This window comes from Phalaenopsis equestris, unplaced genomic scaffold, assembly GCF_001263595.1.
Source record: "Phalaenopsis equestris unplaced genomic scaffold, ASM126359v1 Scaffold000094, whole genome shotgun sequence".
In the NCBI taxonomy this organism is placed as follows: Eukaryota; Viridiplantae; Streptophyta; class Magnoliopsida; order Asparagales; family Orchidaceae; genus Phalaenopsis; species Phalaenopsis equestris.
Genome location: NW_018164536.1, coordinates 3,613,046 through 3,636,719, shown reverse-complemented (window position 1 = coordinate 3,636,719; position 23,674 = coordinate 3,613,046). Strand labels below are relative to the sequence as shown.

Below are 23,674 nucleotides of genomic sequence, written 5' to 3'. Positions count from 1 at the left end.
CCGATGGCCGACAGCTTCTTACGGGCAAACTCCACACCAAAAATAGTGCTGACAGATCATTAGACGATCAACGTTTAATGTGATCAAACCATCTAAGACGACCCTCTTTAATTTTTCCGTCACCGAAGCTACACCAACCCCATCTCGGATATATTCATTTAGCATTTTGTCTCTAAGGGTAAAGCCACTCATCCACCTAAACATTCTCATCTCAGCAACACTTAACTTAGTATTATGCTTCTCTTCTAAAGGCCAACATTCAACGCCATAGAGCCTTGCAGGCCTCACCACCCTCTCATAAAATTTTCTTTTCAGTCCAAGCGATACTTGTCTGTCACACAAAAGGCCCGAAACATTCCTCCATTTCAATCAACCAACTTGAATTCAACTTTTAACATCCCCATCTATATCATCATCGCTTTGAACAATAAACCCGAAATATCTAAATCGTTCACACCTGTTAATAATTTGATCACCCAAAGTTACACTTCTGTTACTAGCGCTACTACTACTAAAATTACATTGCATGTATTCAGTTTTAGTTCTACTCAAATGAAGGCCTTTAGACTCCAATGTAGACCTCCATAATTCAAGTTTTTCCCGGGCTTTCTCTCTTGTTTTATCCACGAGAAGAATATCATCAGCAAAAAGCATACACCAAGGTACATCCTCCTGTAAATGTCCAGTAAGACCATCCATAACTAAAGCAAAAAAGATATGGGCTTAAAGTCGATCCCTGATGTAATTCAACAGAAATAGGAAAATATTTGTTCAATCCTCCTTCAGTTCGAACACAAGTAATAGCTCTAGTATATATATCTTTAATGGCTTGAATATAAGTCCTATCAACACCTTTCTTTTCAAGAACGCTCCAAAGGACATCTCTTGGAACCTTATCGTAAGTTTTTTCTAAATCAATAAAAATCAAATATAAATCTTCCTTATTATCTCTGAACTTCTCCAATCAAACCTCTCAATAATGTCTAAGTTTCTTCAAAGAGCCAAAAATCAAGAGTGATAAACTAGCATTGATTAGTGGGTTATGATGTTGTATTTATTACATCAGTTTAAAATAATTTTAGTAGTTTTGTATATAATATTATTTTTTAACCCTGTAATTCAAAGTCATATTTATTTTGTCACTAACTTCATTCCATTGGGAGTTTATGGGACACATTTTTTTCCTTGTAAATCTCATTAGTAGCACAATGATTGTTAAACTTTGTTTCCTTATACTCTTTAGCATTATCATATCATAGGTATTTAATTTTACATTAGTCCTATTTTTAATTAAATTTTTTCATCCTATAAAATTTTTAGCATATTCCTTTTATGAATGTGACACAACACATCGAGTTGCATAGAGCAAACATCTCAATGGATTAATTCCAGCTTCTTTGTTTTAGGTTTTCCTCTAATTTTTAAGAAACAAATTCATCTTCACTAAAAAATATATTTGATATATTGTAAACTTGTGTTTTTTTAAAAATTTTTATTTTTATCAATCTTTGTTTTCGGCTTCTTTGTTTTTTTAAATTTTGTTTAGCACATCAAGTAGGTTTTTTTTATTTATGTGGTATAATATTTGACATTAAATGATAATTTCAGTATTCAAATATGTTATTCATTTATTTTCTTTAATTCTTATATTTGTTGAATTGTAGACTGTACCATTTTTATTTTCCTGGTCAATCACCATGACTCTTTTTGCTACTTTTTTATGTACTAGTATTGAATATGATATTACTTTTTATGATGTAATCATCATATAAAAAATTAGGTTTCTCCTAAGGCCATAAGTGTGCTTTCCTTTACTAATCTTGCTTCTATGTGAGTCAAATTATTATTTAGAACATCATTGATATCCATGATAGTCAATGAATCATTATCTATAAAAACTAATATGCAAAATTTGTCGGAAAAGTAACTTATTATTATTTTTTATGAGAAAATAAATATAATGATGCCCTTAAGTCCAATATCAATAATTTTATTAAATTATTAGCATTTAGAATTTTTGCAATTTGAAATTTTTTGTAAGAATATTCATAGTTTCTTATTTATGTTTTTGCCTTTATTCCGACTTTATTTTGTGATAGTATTTCATCATATGTCAATTATGCAATTCGGCAACCAAAAAGTTTATTTATCTTATGAGAAATAAATATATTGTCTTTTATTTTGGGAATTAGATCCTCTCTATTTTAATGATTGTTTTTTTTTTAATCTATTTATGTTATCAATATTCAAGGAAAAAGAAGGAATTTCATCAATCTTGCACAATCAAATACCTTCATTAAGAATGAGGTCTTCGACTGTAGGATGATTATGGCACCCGGAGAATTATGATTTTTGAAATTATAATTAATTTAATAAATTATGCAAGTAATAAAAGTGAAGTAATGAAGAGTTATAAGAATCTATGTTCACAAATGATTTTTACATGATTTAGCCCCTAAATGCACATTATGTTAGCCACTTCCCAATAACAATATCCTAATATTTTATGTAGAAATGTCTTTAAGGAGAAAATGACACTCAACATCAATATACTCTCATTTTGGATGAGTGCAACTCAATATGATATTATACACTAGGCGAATACAAACTAATCTAAAATATAACATAAGATGCACTCATGTCAATTACTAGTTAGATAAAAAAAAAATATAATTTGATCTAGGTAAAATTAGATAAAAATTTTATAAAGTAAAGCACTAAAAATATAAGAGGTAATTTTGTAACTTTCTTTTAATCACCTCATAACCTAAAGAACTAACAAGGATTGATAATTTTATACCCAAAAAATAATATAAAGATCCAAGTGTATAAAAATATAATGTTTTAACAAAATAAAATTATTTTTCTTGTTAAAGATAATATTTGAGCCCAATAAAATAAATTTTTAATGAGAAATTAATAATATTAGATATTTTCCACCAATATATAATAAGATAAAAATATATTATTCTCTAATTTTATACATAAGAAGCATTTTTTTTCAAAATATTAGATCTATAAAATGGGAATTTAGTTTGTACTAATTTTTGCCACAATTAATTAATTTCTTTAAAAAGTTTTATTGAGCAAATGAAAAAAAGAAAATCCGTATTGGTTTTTTATCTTAAAAATTATTCTTAAGTTCTACAAGGGCACATCTAAGTTGCTGTGAGTTTTCTTTATCACAATATTTGTAATTTGCAAATGATCCTTATAATTTTGGTGAGAAAAATAAAAAAATATAAATAATGATTTCAAATAAAACATAAGCAAAAACAAATCTCACAAACCTTTGCTAGCATTAGTGCTTGAATACCCCCAAACCAAGAAAAAAAAAGTTAAGATTGAAATGTACTTGAAAAGGAGATCTAAAAATTTTCCCTCAAATTCTTTTGCTGATGAAATGAGTTTTTTTTTTTCTTCAAGAAGATAGTGCGCAAAATTTGTTACTAAGGTATTTGAAGATATTTTTTATCTTTAAATTTATTTTGTTATAAAAAATACAATTTTGGTAATTTTTAATAAAATAAAATTGTAAATATTATAAAATATTTTAATGTTCAAATATTATTTACAAATATCTTTATGGTCATCATGATCAAACTTTAATAAAAAAATATTTGATTTTCTTTAATCCATTTGTCTTGATTGTTACTATTCATTTTGCTAAGTGAAGCGATGAAGGGGATGTAATGGAGCACATGAGGGTGTGCAAATATGGTTGTCTGCATGCACAGATGTAGTCAACATGTAGGTGCACGCTGCTAGCCATAGGCATGTGAGAGTGCATCATTGGTGTGCCAATGTGTGATGCTAGTATGCGAAAGCGCACGTTTTCATAATAAATATTATTTTTCTAATTTTGGTAAATTACATTATTTTGCATGAAAAGAGTTTTCGAATAAAATGATGATTTCTTGTGATGTGATTTTGAATATTTTGAAATAATGTATATTTATTAATTATTTTAAAATGTTTTTTAAACAGTCCCATTGAAAAATGTGACATATATAAGCCCTTTAAAAAACAGTTTTGTTGCCTTAATAGGTATGTTAACTAACATAAAACCATGTAAACAAATTTGTGCTATTATTTTGATTGAACATATATGAACAAGCAATTTTTAAGAGTATTGGAGTGAAGTTTTAGGTCAATCATGCAAGTGATATTTCTATAGACATGAATCTTACATCTAACTTCATAGAACCTTCAAGAATGCGTTCAGAGCTCCATTGCATCTATCTCGATTCATTTGTTGTATTTGTATGATCAATTTAGGTTTTGAAAATTGTGAATAATAAATAATCCATGTGCAATGTTGTCTTGATTGATAATGGATTTCATGTACTTGAAATTCTTCGTACACAAATTACAATGTCCAATCATATTTTTATTATCATCAAAATTAAGATGAAAATCTTAATCATCATATGACTAACACCAAAATCATTTAACTTCAATTTATTTAACGTCACTCTGCAAAAGAATATCTTCAATTTTGTTTGTTTTAACGTCTATGAAGCAATAAAAGTAGACTTAACGAACAAATTTGTCATCCAATTTGATATCTTCAAAGCTTAATTGGCTTATGATCAAGTCAAACTCATTATTATGCATAATAACAGAGGATCCTTTAGACATCATAAGTTTACAAAATTTACTCATAATTATATCTTATCAACAACAAATAGTTTCTCATACATATCCAACTATATTGTCATGACCTTTTCATTGAAAATGTTGACAGCTAGTAAAAGATTTGGTCGTAGAATGTGAAGAATGGTCGTGTAAAAATAAAGCTATGAAATTCAGAGATGACTAGACTTCATTTGCCCTTTCAATCATTTCCAACAATGCTGAAAGTAGAATTTCTTTTTTTTTTCTCCACTTTTCTCTGTTTCTTCTTTTAGCTTGTCGAAAACCGTAGATCTTGGAAAGGCGTACTTCAAAAGTAATTATACTTCTCCTCCCCTAGAGTAGAAGACAGTATGGCTGCACATTATTTTCTTATTTACTTTAAGTGAGTTGAAGTTCATTTGATGATGGACTCAAAATCTCATCTTTGTGCTAATAACTTAACTCCTATTTGATATCAGACCTCTCAAGTCCTTTTAATCATCTTTTCACCCCTCCTTAGTTAACTTCATAAGTTCCATATGTTTAGTCGGACTAAAGCAGTATCCAAATATTTCAATCGCATTTATTTTATCGGAAGTTTGAATTTCAGTTCTATTATGATACATGAGACTATTGGGTCACCTTTGATAATTGAGAGCTTTGCACAGCGGGAAAGATTTGCTAAACCATGTAAAACTATTCCACTTAGTCTCAATATAGATATTTGAAACCTACAAGTTTGTGTTACAGTGTTTTTAACTGTGTGGCTATTGCAAGCTTAGGATCATACAATCCATTCAAGTGAAAAATATAACAAATTCAATGTTAGTGATTGTCAGTCCTACGTTCACTCGACAACCATCAAATTACATTGCACTTCTCACCAAACTCAAAACCCAAAACCATCAACACACAACCATTCCTTCAAATATTTAATATTTATCCGGCCTTAAAATCACTGTCAGATTCCAATTTCCACTTCGTCGCTCCGCTTGAATTGTTTACGGCCTTTTCCTGTCAAAACATTACAAAAGTTAAACTTTAGGCAACAAAACATGGTTTTGCTAGTGTCAAAGCTAAAAAAAAAACACCTTTTGCACAAGCAACCTCGATCTTCGCTGCAGATTGTTGTAGCTATGCGGTCTTGGTGGAAAGTTGTGCTTTGTTACACTATGCTGGTGGCTAGTTTTATATTCATTCCCAACCTCTCTTAGTCTGTTAAGCTCCGGAAAGACCACCGCTCCAAGATCAGGCCTGTCCTTTCTCCTCAATTCAGCACATTTTAGCGCAAGTTTTGCAAAATCAAGAGCTTGTTCTACAGGCCAATCAGTGATTGCCGGATCGAGCAACTGCAAAAATGTTCCTTTCTCAATCGCTCTCTCGACATGATGAGTGAGACCCATCGGTGGCTTTGCCGTGATAAGTTGAAGCAGCATTACTCCGAGAGAGTAAACATCAGACTTCACTCCCAGCATTCCAGTTTGTTGGTATTCAGGATCAATATAGCAAAATGTTCCTGCTGCTGAAGTCATGTGGTATTGTGTCACACTATCGGCTATGGATGGTGGGACGAGTCTGGCCAGACCGACATCACTGATCTTGCTAACATAATTTCGATCTAATAGGATGTTGGCCGGCTTGAGATCTCGATGAACAAGCGGTTCTGGTTTGGTCTGGTGCAGAAACAGTAGTGCCGTTGCTATCTCTGCCGCTATTTTGAATCGAACATTCCATGGAAGAGGTGGGGTGTTTCTTCTCCGGAAGAGCCGATCATCTAAGCTCCCATTGTCCATGAACTCGTATACCAAGCATCCGTATTCCGGGCAAGCGCCGAGGAGTAGCACCATGTTGGGATGTCGAATGCAGCTCAAAACTTCAACCTGAATGATCATCAATCATTATTAATTTATCAATTGGGATTTGAGTTATGTTTTCACACCATTATGTTGAGAAATTTTATGAATATCATGTTCTGTTTTGTTTGATGAACGAGCAACTTCATGTTGGATGTACTATTTCCATGCAAACTAATATTTTCAGTGTCTGATTTAAAATGGAGTTGATGTGGTCTATAATTTCTTGTTTATTTGCTCCTAATGTTTCCAAGTAAATACAGCAAAATCTGCTGCAGCTTCAAGCAAAAATTAATTAACACTTGTATTGGAAAAATTTAGTATCATCAAAATTTATTTGTTATTTACATTTCATGTCAATATCCTTCCTTTCAATTTGATAAATTTTTGTAAATATTAGATGAATTTGTACCTCTTGCTGAAATTGTTTCCTCCCCTGTGCTGCATCTGGTTTTAATATTTTTATGGCAACCGGTGTATGATCCAAATAACCCTTGTAAACTGGTCCATAGCCACCTTCACCAATCTTTCTTTCAGCTGCGAACTTATTAGTAGCATCTTCAATCTCCTCAATTGTGTATTTTCTATATCTGATATCATTATGAACCAGCTCTTCCAATGCTTTCTTCTTCTCCACCGCCTCACGCCGAGCTTTAATTTCAGCATTCTTTCTCTTCTGTGACTCAAGTTCTGCAATCCTTTTTGCCGCTTCAGCAGCTTCAATGGCGGCTTTGCATTTTGCTTTCTCCATTTCTGCTATTGCAAGAGCTGCTTCTTCAGCTTGCTTCAGTTCCTCAAATTTCTTGGATTCTTCAAGTTTCCATTGTTGAAGCTCCATAGCCTTCATACCAGCAATCACAATGTCTTTTTTCTTGTTAGCTTATCTAAAAATATAGTTTCAGGATGCAATTTCTAGTACTCTCACCTTCTGTTTAGCTGTAATTGCCTCTTTGCAAGCATTGCTGTACATCTCCATTGTTTGCTTGAGCTCAAGTTTCAGCTTTCTCATCTCAGTCTCAAGCTCTCGATTATGCTACAAATTTCATAACTATAGTTAGGTAATGCTAAACAATAATAAAGCCATTTTGTTGAATCATCTTACACTAGCAATGGGGGAGAGGCTGCTTCTTGGGCTATTCATGGAGGCCAAAGAATGTTCAAATGAGTCTCCAAAATCCATGGAACTGAAGCCAAGGCCTCTCATTAGATCAATTTCATCTGGAAGCAAGTCATGATAGTCAGCAGATCTCCGAGGCCTGCTCGAAGAATCATTTTTATCCAAAATCTGACTATCAGGTGCTGAATGACCAATGGAAAGAGACCCATCCCTTAAATTTGTCTTCATAAAATCTGGTAATCTATCAAGTGATCTTCTTTCTGTCCTTTCATGTTGTGGAGTTGCTGGAGCTGAACCTCTCCAGTTCACCTTTGCTGATATCCTGTTTGAGGCCAAAAGTGCAATTAATACTATGTGCTCAAAATAATTCAGAAATTACAAATGTTTTAAGACGGTTAGAGGAAATTGCCTGGCTGAGCCTTCAGGGTCAGAAGTGAGATTTTGAGAAGTTAGCAGAGGAAATTGTCTAGGAGGAATAGCAATTGAAGGAGATGGACTTTTTGCTGATCGAACTGTGGTTGGCTTACCTTTGGAAATGACATAAACAGTACAGAAGTCTGGTGCTAATTTAATCAAACAGCTTGGAACATCAGGATGTCTGAATTTTCTGCATGATAAAAACAATAGTTTATGTTATGCTCTGGCCTTTGCCTCAGTACAATTGATGATAATAAAATTGGTGATTTTGAAAGGTGGAGCCATACTTCATGAGCAGACTCTTGTTAGAGACCCCTACAACGATGTTTTGGATATAATTAGTATTGATGTAATCAACTATGGCCTTTGAAATATCTGCGCATTCAAGTACTATCTCCTTCACCTGCATCTGAAACTTTGAACAAGCTGCTCAGGTAAGAATAATGCTCGATCTGTGGTTAAGATTTAAAACATCCATTTTTCAAAATATAATTTGTTTGGCGTAGCGTAGAAGAAGCTGCTGCTCAAAAAGTTGTGGTGGTTATTACAAATTTTTGTTTCAATAAGTCAAATCCTAATTTTCTAGCAGCCACCACACTTAGCAACCACTGCCCCAAGCGCAGCCACAAACACGTTAAAAAACAATTAATAAAAGTGATTAAACAGTGTAATCCTCAGATCAGCTCAGTGCATTTATAATTAAACTATTGTTTTTAATAATTTTCATCGATCATTTTATCATATATTTCATTAAATTGGACACATTTTTTTATGGGGCATTTACATACATGCTGCACAATTCTAATATATTTACCTTTTTAACAACTAAACCTTCCTATGGTTGTTCCTTAACAAGAATAAACATAGCAAACACTAATATTGATTCAATAATGGTGAGGATATTCCATGGAATTCCTTACAGACATGACAAAGCACAATATTAATTAAATGTCCAAATATAATTCAAGATAAATAAATCTGAAATTTTAGTTACTTTGGAAAGTATTTAACAAATAATAATGAATTTTAATTTTTTACCCCTTTGCTCGCACAAAACACTCTGTAATGAAGGAACAACTGATTTATCTCTGCATCTGCTTGTTCTCTGGTGACCTCAGAGCTAACTTCTGTGACTGTAACACCATAACAGAGATATTACAAAACAGCATTGAATGCATTGGTGAACAAAAGAGCTGCAATTAAATATTTTACAGGTTTTGTCATATATGTGCATGGAAATGAAAGGGGAAATCAAGGTATTTACGAGAGGATTTGCTCCTGACGTGGATGAGGATGATGTCTGATGAGTGGGTGAGGTTGTTCATGGCCCATTTCATGGCATTTTTGCTGTTCTTGTCCTTATCTACGGCCACGGCGGCGATCGACAGGCTTGAGCCTTCTTCCATGAACTCAACAGGTTTCAGCTTCAGATCAGATCGCCATTTTTGACTGCTTGCTGCTTGTCATTTGAACCAGCATTGTCAATGAAGAGAAGAAAAAAATGGAGGAGAGATTACGAAGAGGAAGAGCAAGAGGAAGAGAAGAATCTCTCCCTCTCTAAACCTCCACCCTTTTTTTTTCTCTCTTTGCTTTTTTTGAGAGAGACACCTGCATTTCTCTGGCATTTTCAAACGGGTAACGACCAACGGCTATAATTCCATTCCACCCATTGGACCAACCTCCGCCCACGTGGCATCATTACTTGTGGTTGTAAAGTTGCCACGTCTCATGGCCAACCGTTTTGGTGGTGGAAACCGGGTAATGCATGAAAAGAAAAGAAAGAGAACATGATGCTATATGAAGTTAATGAAATAATTTCTAATTTTAATCAGATAGAAGAAATTATTTTAGCATGTCCTCCTAAAAAATGATTAAGATGTATCTCAAAATTTGTAGAGCTATGCATACTCAATCAAAATTGGTATTGCATTCAAGTTTAGGGGCTTTGAATCTTATGAAAAAAGTATGCTTTTATGGTAAGGAAGATTTGAAAAGGAAATTATGAGTAATGACATAAAAATATTTAAGTATAAGCAGACCATATACCACACTAGATAGCCACCTAACCGTATAAAACTTATATTTAGTCAATTAGGTTAAGATAGTGAGAGCACTTTCTCTCTGGTTATGCAGCATGTATGCAATTTTCTAAGACATCCTAAGTATGAAGGCTCTATTATTATGTTAGGGGTGATATTCGTGCACATGATCATTCTAAAACCAACACAAAGCCATGCAAGAAAATAAAGTGCGGAAAAAAAAATATCTGATTTTAAAATCTTATTAAACTTTAGTCCTACATTTTATTAGTATAGATATTTTAAAGTTAAAATTTATAGCACATATTTTATCCTAAAGAGCCTAATCATGAAACTATATCTAGATAAACCACAAACTCATAAGAAAGAGTAAACACATGCAAGTGCAATAAAGCAAACACTTAATAAATAATAAAATAGGTTGAATTCCAATGGATCGTTAACAGATCCCATAAAATAAAAATGGAAGTCGTACTCCACATATACACTCCTGGTCTTAAATCTATACCACAAATGTATAATATAGAATTAAGGTACGAGGCATGAATAAATAACTTCTGATTCTCTCCACAGGTATTTGCACATTAAATACCTTAGAAACTCGTTCTCACATCTTATATCTAGTATACAATCATACTCTAGAAGTACGTAGAGAAATTAATAAAAGAAAGACTAAACTTGTAGAATGGGGTCAATATGGGCTATTTCATGTAACATGTAAAAGTCTTCATCCAGTGGGAGGAGAGCTAGCTATCACCTACCAAAAATATGTTAGTTTAAAAAATTATTACGCCCCTCCCTATTTGATATTGTGCCCTATAAGAAGGATCTTTATAATACTAGTGCACAAGTTTCACGCTTATTAAAACTTGCACAAAGGAACACAAAGTGTACAACAGTTAGCACAAACTAAAGGAATAATAGTTGTGCACCACAATATTTAACCTCACCATAGCTCTAGTTCTAAAAAAGAACTGCAAGGTGTTGCATAACCATCATCTATAAGTAAGAAGTGCAGTGCAGAGCTAAGGCACATACTCGTAGGTTCTAGCCAGGGTCACTAAGTTGGCCCCCTCCCCCAACATCCAAATAAGTTAACACCTATCACCCTAACTAGCTACTTTTAACTTAGACCTACGTTAGGAATAGTCCTGCAAAATATTTCAATAATAGAGTAATTCACATTACACATTCAGATAAGCCAATGAGTAATTCTTATTTCCTTATTGCCACCATAGATCAAATTAATGGTCAATTGAGTACTACCACCGGGGCACTAACTCACAAAACCTAGACCTATATGGTGCAATAGGACATAGGGTCTTGTTCGAAGGAAGAAGCCTGTTAGTGTATCATCATACACACAAGCAAAAATGCATGATCATGTAAAAGAAATGTAGCTTGGTAACCAAACCTCAAAGGCACTGACATTAGGTCAAAACTCCATTAGGAAAGAAATCAAGAGATGTACACAAGAAGCTCAATTAAAGACTTTAGAGACTTAACCGCAAAAGCACAGACTGAAAGTCAAAGAATTCCATGAAAAGATGAATACACATATACACAGAAATAAAATTTGACCAAATGAGACAAATATGCAAAAAGGGTGTTCCAATTTGTCAAATGGGCACACCCAATAAGCAACACACAAAATATGAATGAATGGAAATACTCTTCTCCAATCACTTTGAGGAAGGTGCTATGACATTGTAAAAATGATGACATAGGATGATCCCTAGAGCATGGAAGAAAAGAAGGTGGTGACTATGCTTGACAACAAAACACATATGTGTCAGTCCCTTTTATTCCCCAAATACAAAATAAGTTGTTCGGACACTTTACATGCTTGATGCGACCTATATTTAGCTAGTGGAAAGACTCGGTTACTATTTTGTATGCCTCAACTAGGTGGTCAGCAAACAAACAAAATAGAAGAAAATGAACTTACATTTAATCATATCAACCATGACATGGGTGATGTAATTCATGCCAATTAGTTAAACACAAAGAATCGCCACCCATGTGGATGGGTGTTAATATGTCTTCGGATATACGTAATTTCTTCTTTATTTTACAAAAGTTTTTGAATGACGCTAATGGAAGGTATTTTTATGTTTATGATGTATGTATAACAGGTAGGAGCATTGGAATTAATTTGAGCTGAATAAGAGCAAAACAAAACTAAATAAAGTAAAGGTGTTGGTTGTGGTTTGGCGCCTAGGCACCCACTTTTGCACGCCAAGGTGTTGCAGATGAACACCTTAGCGCCAGGTTCTGGGCGCTTAGGCGCCAAGTTATGGGTGCCTAGGAGCCTAATCTTTTTAAGCAGATAGAGAGCCCGACGCTTAGGCTCCACAGACTGGGTACCTAGGTGTTGCAGTTTAGACAGTTACTTTCTACATGACTCTTAAAGTTATTTAACGGCTGCTGATGGTTCAGACGGGGAGTTTTGGCAATATTAGGAGTTGGGAAGAAGTTCCAGATCTTGGAATTCTCTAGAGACAACAGGTAGGAGTAGCGACTCTTGTTCTAGAGAGATTTAAGAGGGGAATTTGAGAGAATCTGTAAGGGGTTTATGAAAGCATCTTGTGTAGCACTGTGGAACAACAACATCTTGTGTAGCACTGTGGAAAATATTGTTCAATGGAATTTGCTTCTCTTTTCAGATGGCAAAAGCTAAGTATCATGTGAAATTTTATTTGATTATTATTGTAAACACATTTTTGGTTAATTTGCTTGAATTGAATGAAATTTTCTTTAGTGTTTTTCATGTGTAGTGAGTATATTTTTTATACTCTTCTCTTGAAAAAAATAGGTTAGATTTTTAGGGTTGTGAATATTTTGAATTGATCTTTATTTTTATGATGAGTATATCTCTAGACGTAATTTATATGCTGTACTAGCCAAATAATTTGTTAAAATTTGTTGTGACCCATTATAACTCGAAAGAGCAATGACGAAATAACATAGAATATTCACATTGTGTGAATGGTTATGAAAGATGAGTCATGAGGAAATGCAACTTAGGTTTCATTAGATTTTAACAAATTTTTGTAAGGAATGTGGATCCCTAGAATTTCTTATAAGGTTAAGAGAACTTAAATATAATATGAAATTCTAATGCATGTTATATCTCAGAAGAGAATAAGGACTACTAGGTCTCAATTGTCAACTTCAATAGGAGAATTACTTGAAAAAACCAATCTGTTACTAAACCCTTTCGAGGAAAAAATTCTAACCAATAGAAAAACACTTTCTCTTGCTTTAATTTTAAATATATATTTTAAAGGTTTATTGGCGGTATACTTTTCAAATTGGATTGTTGTGATAGACTCTTAGGTTAAATTTTCTACCCAACTTAAATAACTATACTTAATTTCTTATGAATCAAATTTAAAACTAAATTAAATAAATTAATCGATTCAAATCTTAGTTAAATTATTTGCATATATTTAAATAATTTGAGTAAAACTCTTGTAGAAAAATTAAAAATTAGGGAAACCATACACATATGAAAGTTTAAAATTATTTATTTTCTTTTTTTTTTCAGTCGAGCTTTCACCCATTACATGAAAATGATGGATATAAACTATAAGGATCACCTCCTTTATTGGGCGAACTAACTTCTTATACCGACTTGACTTCATAGATTTTTAAGCATGCATCATTTAGGACTGAAAACATTACATAAACTTGCTTAAACACTCAACACTAAAATATGAATCAATTAAATTTTCTTAGTTTAACTAGGATTATTAAATTTGTAAATTTGAAATTGTAAATTTTTTTTTGCATTAGCTATAAACATTTGCATTCCATTCATACTTAAGCATCATGATTTTTAAAATCAAGTTTTAAGACTTTCTCTCTCTAACAAATAATAGCATAGCCTATCTGACATTTCTTAAGATTAAACTTGCATGGTATTATGATGTCAGGTGAGTTTAGCTTATAGTCATAACCTGACAGGATTATAAAGTCAAATATAGATTATTTCAGCTCTTTGTGGGATTGTCCCAATTTGTTTGCATTTTTGTTAGACTATATTTGTGGTTCTACTTGGTTAGTAGATGTTACATTTAATCTTACAACTCAAAGGTTGTTTGTCTTGCTAGGACATAACATCCTCAACTCCTAGGCTTTTTCTCATGATTTGATATCATTGGGATATAAGTGCCAATTTTTTAATAAAATGTCAATTTAAACAAATAAATCCAATCAATTTAAAAACCAATAAAATCAAATCATATGATAGTAGAAGTTTAAATAAGCTTCTTAGTATCTGAGCATTTGTTATTTTTTTTTCTTTTAGATTCCAATATAAATTGTGCCACATCGATCTTTCTCAATTTGAGATTTCAAATAAGCAATCATAAAAGCTACACTTTGAAAATCTTAAACACATGGTAATAGCCTTAATTGAGAGTTTCATAAGAGATTTTTTCTCTATACATGTAATTAACTACAATGGGTTCTTAATAGAAAATTTGTAAGAAAGGTTAATCAAAATCTATCTAGCTTTCGTGTTAGGTGAGAGAAATATTTTTTGATTTGAATGCAAACCCATCATATATTGAATGAAATTCTTTATATGAGTAATTAAATTCATCATAAAGTGATATTTATATCTCTTGAGATAGATTTTATTTTTGGTGTCGTATTTGATTATTCAAATTAAATAGATATTTAAAATCTGTGTGTTGAACACAAAGTAAAACTAATCCTCCTTCCTACAAGAGAGCCAAGGTACCTTGGTGAACAACAATCTACACTTCTACTCAAAAGTTCACGCGACTACTCTCTGTTGAAAGCTATAGAACTGATGTGAAAGATAGAAGATAGTCTAGACTCAACAGTAAGCTTGAATGGCTATTCCCTAAAGGAGAATTGCGACCCCTAGAAGAAGGATAGTCTAAGTTTAAATAAAATTGATTTTGCACTTTGCCTTCCTTTAGCTGAGTTGTCAGTATAAGGGGCATAAAATTTTGCAGCATGTGAATGACCTTAGTTTTTTTCATTCTCTTATTCTTTTTGTAGTAATCTGTCAAATAGTTAAGAGAATTGAAAAACTAAATGTATACCAATAAAAAGACTCTTACGACACCTAGCATTTGTTAACTGACTTTGTGGGCACATGAAGCATATACTCTAAAACATTCTTGACATCTACTGAGGTTGACCTGCCAAGGTAATTCACCAGCTTAACCTATTGTAGTGCCAGCTATCATGTACTAGCTATTAAGATTGACCTACCGAGGTGATTTGTTAGCCATGCTTGTCAAAGTTTCATCTGTCACCTTGATCATACATCTATGTCTGCTCATGTATCACCTAAACATCTGTAACATCGTCATCTTTCGTCGGTGTTATGTGGATAGACATCATACTGTACGTTAACTATTTAACATTATATCATTGTAATCCGAAAGAGAGGGGAGAAGCCATCTCAGTTCATGATAAATAAAGGCTCTCCCACCATCTTGATAATCTTTTTCTCATAAACAAATCTCGACCCACTCAGTTTGTTTCTCTCTATCCTCTCTTTTGATTCTTCTGAAGCATAGAAAAGGGAAAACTTTTGAAGCATATATCCATGCTCTTCTACTTCAACCTTTTTTCACACGTCTCCTCTAGGTTGTTTGAACTCACGAACGATACGGAACCCAACGTCTTAAAAGCATTCAATAATTATAATATTAGATACTAGAAATTTTAATTATAAGCACTTGTAACATATTTTAGTATTTATTAATAGTGAATAATTTTTAATAATATTAACTCTAAAAATTATCATTAATATAACAAAGCATAACCAGTCTCTTAGAGGCTGCTTGGGATAAGTTTTATTTTTATTTTCTATCTTTATATTTAATTTTGTTTAGCTCAATTTTAATTTTAAATAAAACATGTATACCATATCCAATAAGAAATGGTTGTTAAAACACTCAAAAACACCTAAAGTTGTTTTCATATATATTTTTTTAAGATAAGTTAATTTAATTAGTAACCAAATAAAAATATTAAAAACATATAATAAATAATCATATTCTTAAAAACGATGATAAATAAATAAATAAATAAAAAGCCAAACGAGATCTTTTTGTGCTCTACAAAATGGATGCTTTAACAGCCGTGCTTGATTAGGACTCCATAAATGAAATATTACCAATATCACAACTAATACAAAAGAACAAGAAGGAAAGGCATGTCATGCTTATGAAAAATTATTTTATACGGACGGACACCGCATGCATCTCATGCAGTGTCCGATTCTGATCATAAATTAGGTGATCTATGATCAGGATGTATTTCGGTGGGCCACACCTAAAAAAAAAAATTTTTTTTTAAAAAAACTGAAATAACTGAAATATATCCTGACCACTGACCATAGATCACCGTGATTTACGGTCAGGATCAGACACCGCATGCAGAGATGCATGCAGTGTCTGTATGCAATAATTTCTCCATGCTTATAATAGAAATTTAGTCTTCATGATTTTCGTACTATTTTTAATTCGTAGCTGTGTGTGAATGGGGCCCAACCTGCATGGTTGATTCAGCCATAATTAGCCGTTTACTCGGGTCTAAAATATAAGATAATTCTTTCTAAAAAAATATTAACTCTATTAGTATATATTGTTCTTTTAGTTGCTTTTTTTTATTTTGTAGGAAATTTTATTCCATCAAGAAAATAAATTACAGAGATTGTGATCAATAGTTCTAATATACTACCCCTACAACCAACCCAAAAACAAAAAAAAAAAAAAAAAAAAAACACCTAAGAACCGTTGGTCAGTAGATAGAACTCATGTAAAAAACCTAAAACCCACTATCAGAGCGGATATAGGGAATATCTAAACTGTCTCCTGTAATGAGAAGAGAAAGTTCAGGTAAAATTCTGATGGAAAAAATGAAATCTTGTTTCACGAAAATCAGCAGGCTGGTGATGTAAGCTAGGTCAAGGGGCTTGAGCAGATTAGAAATTGTTAGATGTGAAGTTGTTGATAATAAGATTTTATTGTTATTATTCTATTTTAATTAAAGGTGTCCAAACTTAGTACTCTATTTGTAAATAGTATTTCATACTACCATCACATATATATCCATAAAATATTATTTTTTTTAAAATATTTTTTTTACAAAAAAATGAGCAATAAAACAAAAAATATGTGGTTCTAACTCATTATTTTGAAGAAACAACCTTCTCCGATCTTCATAGACTACAATACCACAAATTGGTTCACACAAAAAAAATTACTAAAGCATAATTTGTCCATCTCCTTCATTCATCAAGTGTAAAGATGAAGGTTAGAGAAGTGATCATTGATAGTTGTTTATATTGATTTCAAATAGAGAGCTTTCTCTACAGCGGAAACAAAGAAAAATAATAATTGCTTGAGAGGCCAATGTCAAACAAGATGGCCCAACTTAAAGAGATAAAATTAAGTGCGGTCACCACATGTACAAACAATCAATTGTAGGAGGCCACACAAATGTAAGTTCACATGCATGATGGCGTGATCTCCTATGATTGGTTGTCCCTACATGCGGTTGTCCATGTTGAAAGAAGTAAAATTGATTTAAGTTGGTCTTGTAATTGATTTTATGAAGATGTTTTAGAGGATTCTAGAGATATATTTTAAAATGGTGATTTAGAGAATTGTACAATATGTAATTAATGAATTGTGTAACAAAAAAAAGGAGAATAGTCTAGAGAGTCAATAGTATCCATTAAATGGAAATGTGTTGGCATAATCCTAATGGGGTTCTCACTAGTATAATTAGGTGTAGTGTGTTTTTATTTTGTATCAAGTAGAATCAAGAAGTGTAAGAGTGAAACAAAAATGAGTTTTCAAGTGTTCCTCTTCTCTTTTCAGCATTTCTCTTCTTACAATAGTTTCTTATATTCCAAGAAAGTGGTATTAGAGTCAAAGTTCTTTTCTAGAGAAATGGCAAGCAACAATATGACCCCCTTTCAATTCTCAACGCTCAACAATAGTAACTATGACAATTGGAGCATCAAGAAGAATGCACTTCTTGGAGTGCAAGATATATGCGAGATGGTAGAAAAAGGTTACAATGAGGCACAAAATGAGTCAAATCTGTCCCAAACTAAAAGAGATAGCCTGAGAGATTAGAGGAAGAGAGAAAAAAAGGTTCTCTATCTAATCTTTCAAGGATTGGATGATGGCACTTTTGAGAAGTTTTTCAATGCGAAGTCTGCCAAATAGGCATGTGAGAAGCTTCAAACCTCTTATAAAGGAGCAGAGCAAATCAAGAAGGCACATCTCCAAACATTAAGAGGTGAGTTTGAAGCCTTACATATGAAAGAAGCCTAAGTCATCTTTGACTGCTTTACTAGAGTATTAGCTGTTTCTAATCAATAAAAAGAAATGGGGAGAAACTAGAAGATGTAAGGATTATGAAGAAGACCCTTCGATCTCTAGATTCAAAATTCGATCATATTGTAGCCATAATTGAAAAAACTAAAGCCTTCAAGGCTCGAGCAGCTCCTAGTTTCTTTACAAGCCCACGAAGACAAGATAAAGAAGAAGAAGCAAGGGATCAAGGAACAAATCCTAAAGTTGCAAATTAATTCAATTAAAGACGAGAGTCTTGAGTATGATAAAAGTCAACAAAAAAGTGGTCATAGTTGAGAAAAAGGTCGTGGTTGTGGACGTGGATGAGGTAGGGGTTCCAATAATGACAAGAACAAAAGCACCAATCTTGAACGAGGAGGAAATCCAAAAAGAGGGTGTGGAAGAGGAAATTCAAGATCAAGGTATGATGAATCTGAAGTAACGTGTTACAACTGTAAAAAATTTTTGTCACTATGTTGCAGAATGTAGACTCCCAATAACAATAAAATTGAAGTGAAGGCAAGTTAGGTGGAAGAGAAAAGTCAGCAAGATGACACTTTGCTACTGGCATATAAGGAAAACAAAAAATATGAAGATAACACATGGTATTTGGACACTAGTGCAAGAAACCACATGTGTGGAAGAAAAAACATGTTCGTGGAGTTTAACGAATCAATGAGCTCCAATGTATCCTTTGTAGATGAATCCAAGGTAGCCATGAAGGACATAGGTAATATCCTTATCTATGAAGAATGGAACGAAATAATTCATTTCTAATGTCTATTATGTGCCAAATATGAGGAGTAATATTCTAAGTCTGGGTCAACTCTTAGAGAAAAGTAATGATATTCATTTGAAAGATAGGAACCTTTCTATAAGATACCAATGTTAAGAAATAGAATGTTCTTGCTCAACATTCAAAATGATATTGCCAAATGTCTCAAAGCTTGCTACAAAGATCCAGCTTGGTTCTTACATCTTCAATTTAGGCATCTCGATTTTGGAGGACTGGAGCTATTATGAAAGAAGAAAATTGTAACAGGTCTACCCTACATCAATCACCCAGAACATATATGTGTAGGCTACTTGCTCGGAAAGCAATTTGGGAAAAACTTTCCAAAGGAGTCAAAGTCAAGAGCACAAAAGCTACTTGAACTCATACATACAGATGTATGTGGTCTAATCAAGCCAAGCTCTCTCGGTAAGAGTAATTATTTCATTCTCTTCATAAATGAATTTTCAAGAAAAAATTAGGTATATTTTTTGAAGCAGAAATCAGAGGTCTTTGGAGTATCCAAGAATTCAAAGCCTTGGTGGAGAAAGAAAGTGGCCTGAAGATCAAAGTCATGTAATCTAATCGGGGAGGTGAGTTCACTTCAAAGGAATTTCAAGAATTTTGTGAAGCCAACAGAATATATCGACCTTTGATAGTCCGATAAACCCCTCAACAAAATGTTGTACCAGAAAGAAAGAATCAAACTATCCTTGACATAGCTCAAACTATACTCAAGAGTAAGAGGCTATCTAATGAATTTTGGGTCAAAGTTGTTACATGTGTGGTTTCCTTCCCTAATCGACCTCCAAAAAGAAGTGTGTGAGGAATGACACTGCAAGAAGTATGGAGTGGAAGGAATCCCAATATCTCCCATCTAAGAGCATTTGAAAGCACAAACCATGTGCGTGTTCCTGATGAGCAACAAAGTAAATTGAATGACAAGAATCACAAGTACATTTTCATCGGTTACGACGGTAGCTCAAAAGGCTACAAGTTATATAATCCAAATACTATGAAGACAATTATCAGTCATGATGTCATGTTCAATGAAGAAAGAGTATGAGCTTAGGACCCACATGAAGATCACTATAATTTCTTCAAGAATGAAAAAGGGGAGAAATCAAGGATGGATCAAAAAAGAGATGAGCTCACTACACCAACTGCAAGTACTCAAGAGGACCCATCATTGTCATCATCTTCAACTGAAGGGTCAAGCAAAAAAGTACTGCACTTCGGAGGTTTACAAGAAATTTATGTGATATATTGGAATCAAGACAATCTCACTATCTTTTGCCTCTTTGCTGATTGTGAACCAGTAAATTTTCTAGAATTTGTGCAAAGTAAAACTGAAAGAATGCAATGTATGAAGAAATCAAGGCGATCGAGAAGAACGATACATGGGAGCTAGCTGCAAATCCAACACGACACAAGGTAATTGGAGTAATGTGGGTGTCCAAAGCAAATAAGAACGCCAAAGGAGAAGTCAAGAAATATAAAGCAAGATTAGTGGGAAAAGTTACTACCAAATAACTGGCATCTTCTATGATAAGATATTTGATCATGTTGCTCTACTTGAAGCTATAAGGTTAATCATTTCTTTGGCATCTCAACATGGGTGAAAAATACATCAAATGGATGTAAAATTTGTCTTTCTAAATGAAGTCCTTGAAGAGGAAGTCTACATTCAACAACCACTAGGATATAAAGTCAAAGGGCGAAGACAAGGTTTTGAAGCTAAAGAATGCTCTCTACGGGTTAAAACAAGCACCTAGGGCATGGAACAATTGTATCGACAAGTATTTCCTTGAGAATAACTTCTTCAAATGTTCTTATGAACATGCCCTTTACATCAAACTCAAGGATGTGGTTATTTCTATAATGTGCATATATGCGGATGACTTGATTTTCACTAGAAGTAATCCAAGTATATTTAAAGAATTCAATAAAGTGATGACTAAAGAGTTCGAGCTGACAGATAATGGACAAATTGTGTATTATCTCGTTATTGAAGTTAAACAAAAATATGAAGGCATATTTATTTCTCAAGAAATCTATACAAAATAGATACTTAATAAATTCAATATGAAAAACTGCAACCCATAAGCACTCCGCTGGAATGTGGATGCAAGTTGTCCAAACATGAGAATGACAAAATAGTTTATCCAGCCTTTTTCAAAAGCTTGGTCGGAAGCTTGCGCTACCTGATTTGCACCAGGTCAGACATCCTTTATGTTTGTTTGAATTGTTAGCAGTTATATGGAGGTGTCAACTACTACTCACTTGAAGGCTGCTAAGAGGATACTTTATTATATCAAAGGTCTGATCGACTTTAACTTATTCTATTCCTCATCAACTGATTTTAAGCTAGTCAGATATAGCAGACTAGGTCGGAGACTTAAATGAGAGAAAAAAACACTGCAGTGTTTGTGTTATACATGGGAGACACTGTTTTTACTTGGATGTTAAAGAAGCAACCAATTATCGCTCTTTCTACTTTTGAAACCGAGTATGTTGATGCAACTTCATATGTCTGTCTTGCAATTTGGCTTTGAAATTTGTTGGATTAACATTGCCATAAAAAGAGCTAACCAAGATTTGTGTTGATAATAAATCAGCTATCGTTTTGGCAAAAATCCTATTTTTCATGATCAAAGTTAACATATCGACACACACTATTACTTCATTAGAGACTGCATCACGAGAAAAGATGTGCAAATAGAATACATGAAGAGTCATGATCAAATAGTTGACATATTCATCAAGCTGCTCAAGTATGAAGATTTTATCAAGATAAGAAGATTGCTCGGGATGGCAAATCAAGTTTTAGAGGGGGTATTGAAAAAGGTAAACTCGTTTTAATTTGAGCTTTTAATTGAGCTCATAATCTTGAAAAGTCTTTAGAAAATTCTAGTCTCATTTTGTGAAGAATGTTTTAGAAGATTCTAGAGATACATTTTAAATAATTGATTTAGAGAGTTCTAAAATATGTAATTAATGACTTTCGTAACAGAAAAAAAAAAAAAAACTCTAGAGAGCCAATAGTATCTATTCGACTCAAATGTGTTGGCACAATCCTAATGAGATTGTCACTTGTATAAATAGGTGTAGTGTGTTTGTATTTTGTATCAAGCTGAATCAAGAAATATAAGAGTTAAACAAAAGTGAGTTTTTCAAGTGTTCCTCTTCTTCTTTTAGCATTTCTCCTCTTACAATAGTCTCTTATCTTGCAACAATCCGTATCAGTTGTTGTACGCACGCAATATTTTTTTTCCAAGACAATAATTTTTTTTCTCTGTGATGAAAATAACTGGTGCATGAATTGTTTTCAACTTTACAGAGATAATAAGAGAGAAAGAAAAGATTAACATTAAGTTGATAAAACTGCAAAACTGGGCTTTTTATTTATTTATTTATTTGTTGTGTTCTATGAAGATTAATTTTCTGCTATCATGAGCATTATGGCGCTCTGGAGGCTGCATCTTCTCAACCAAAATGGCTACTTGCATATAGGGCTGTAAACGAGCCGAGCTTGAGCGAGCTCAGACTTGGCTCGTGTTCGGCTCGTTCGAAATAGCTCGTGTTCGAAATCGGCTCGTGTTCGAAATCGGCTCGTGAACAGTGTGTTCGTGTTCGACTCGATTTAGATATTCGTGTTCGTGTTCGGCTCGAAATTGGCTCGTTAAACTAAAATTGAGAAAAATAGATGTAAAGTGTGGGATTCGAACCTGAATCAAATTTATACAAAAGAAGACACTAACCACATTGCTACATGAGGTGTTATGATTTAAACTTAGAAATAAATATATATAATATATTATTATATAAACAATATATGTAATATATTGTTATATAAAAAGTTATATAAATTTTTTTTTTTTCGAGTCATTTCGAGCCGAACACGAGCCTACAAACTGCTGTTCGTGTTCGGCTCGTTTACATTTCGAGCTTAAAAATTTGTTAGTGTTCGGCTCGTTAGGCTTAACGAACGAGCCGAACGCGAGCTGCTTAACGAGCCGAACATGAGCAGCTCACGAACAACGAGACAAATTGACAGCCCTACTTGCATATCATATGTATGTTGTTTGGGCAATTGACATGTATACAACCCAATTCTTAAAATTTTACATATTTGTAATTTAAATTTTTATTTTTTTTACATTTATAGAACTCAAATCTTTCATATCATATCAAAATTATCACTATTTTAATTTTTAAAAGTGAAATATATATTTTCATAAGAGAAGAATTAGGTAGATTAATTTAATTTAATTTTTATTTCCTATATTTGATTAGTTTTTAATTTTTGCAAAACAAATTAATTTATAATCATCAAATTAAAAAATTTTGTGGGGATTATAAAATAAATTAATAAATTAAAATTTATATTGTATTTATAAATTTTTTTCTACTGAAAGTGTCAATATTTGTTGCTTACTTTATTTAAATGTGATGAAAAATATTAAGAATATTTTTAAATTATTTAATTCGTGCCCTCA

The 23,674-nt window shown here is 32.8% G+C and overlaps 1 protein-coding gene across 3 annotated transcripts; it reads right to left on the bottom strand.

Annotated features, from left to right (window-relative positions):
* Window positions 1–5,290: 5,290 nt before the first annotated feature.
* On the bottom strand, window positions 5,291–9,577 carry LOC110020359 (U-box domain-containing protein 52-like). Of its 3 annotated transcripts, XM_020718431.1 has the most exons (10): window positions 9,269–9,577; window positions 9,043–9,137; window positions 8,292–8,413; window positions 8,115–8,194; window positions 7,997–8,006; window positions 7,573–7,909; window positions 7,396–7,503; window positions 6,883–7,311; window positions 5,709–6,497; window positions 5,291–5,631 (listed from the first exon to the last, which is right to left on the bottom strand). In XM_020718431.1, the coding sequence occupies exons 1-10, from the start codon at window positions 9,408–9,410 to the stop codon at window positions 5,557–5,559; spliced, it is 2,187 nt and encodes a 728-aa protein (XP_020574090.1). In that variant the 5' UTR covers window positions 9,411–9,577; the 3' UTR covers window positions 5,291–5,556. The 3 variants fall into 3 exon arrangements, with proteins under 3 accessions (XP_020574090.1, XP_020574089.1, XP_020574091.1); XM_020718430.1 differs by having other exon boundaries at window positions 7,997–8,194; XM_020718432.1 differs by lacking the exon at window positions 9,269–9,577 and having other exon boundaries at window positions 7,997–8,194; window positions 8,292–8,319; window positions 8,408–8,413; window positions 9,043–9,082.
* Between the last annotated feature and the right edge of the window lie 14,097 nt (window positions 9,578–23,674).

Excerpts from the sequence above, each read along its gene's own strand:
- LOC110020359 (XM_020718430.1), bottom strand. The coding sequence starts at position 9,410 with ATGGAAGAAGGCTCAAGCCTGTCGATCGCCGCCGTGGCCGTAGATAAG. Across the intron at positions 6,498-6,882 it reads GGAAACAATTTCAGCAAGAG|GTTGAAGTTTTGAGCTGCAT; the intron begins GTACAAATTCAT and ends ATGATCATTCAG. Across the intron at positions 5,632-5,708 it reads CGAGGTTGCTTGTGCAAAAG|GAAAAGGCCGTAAACAATTC; the intron begins GTGTTTTTTTTT and ends ATGTTTTGACAG.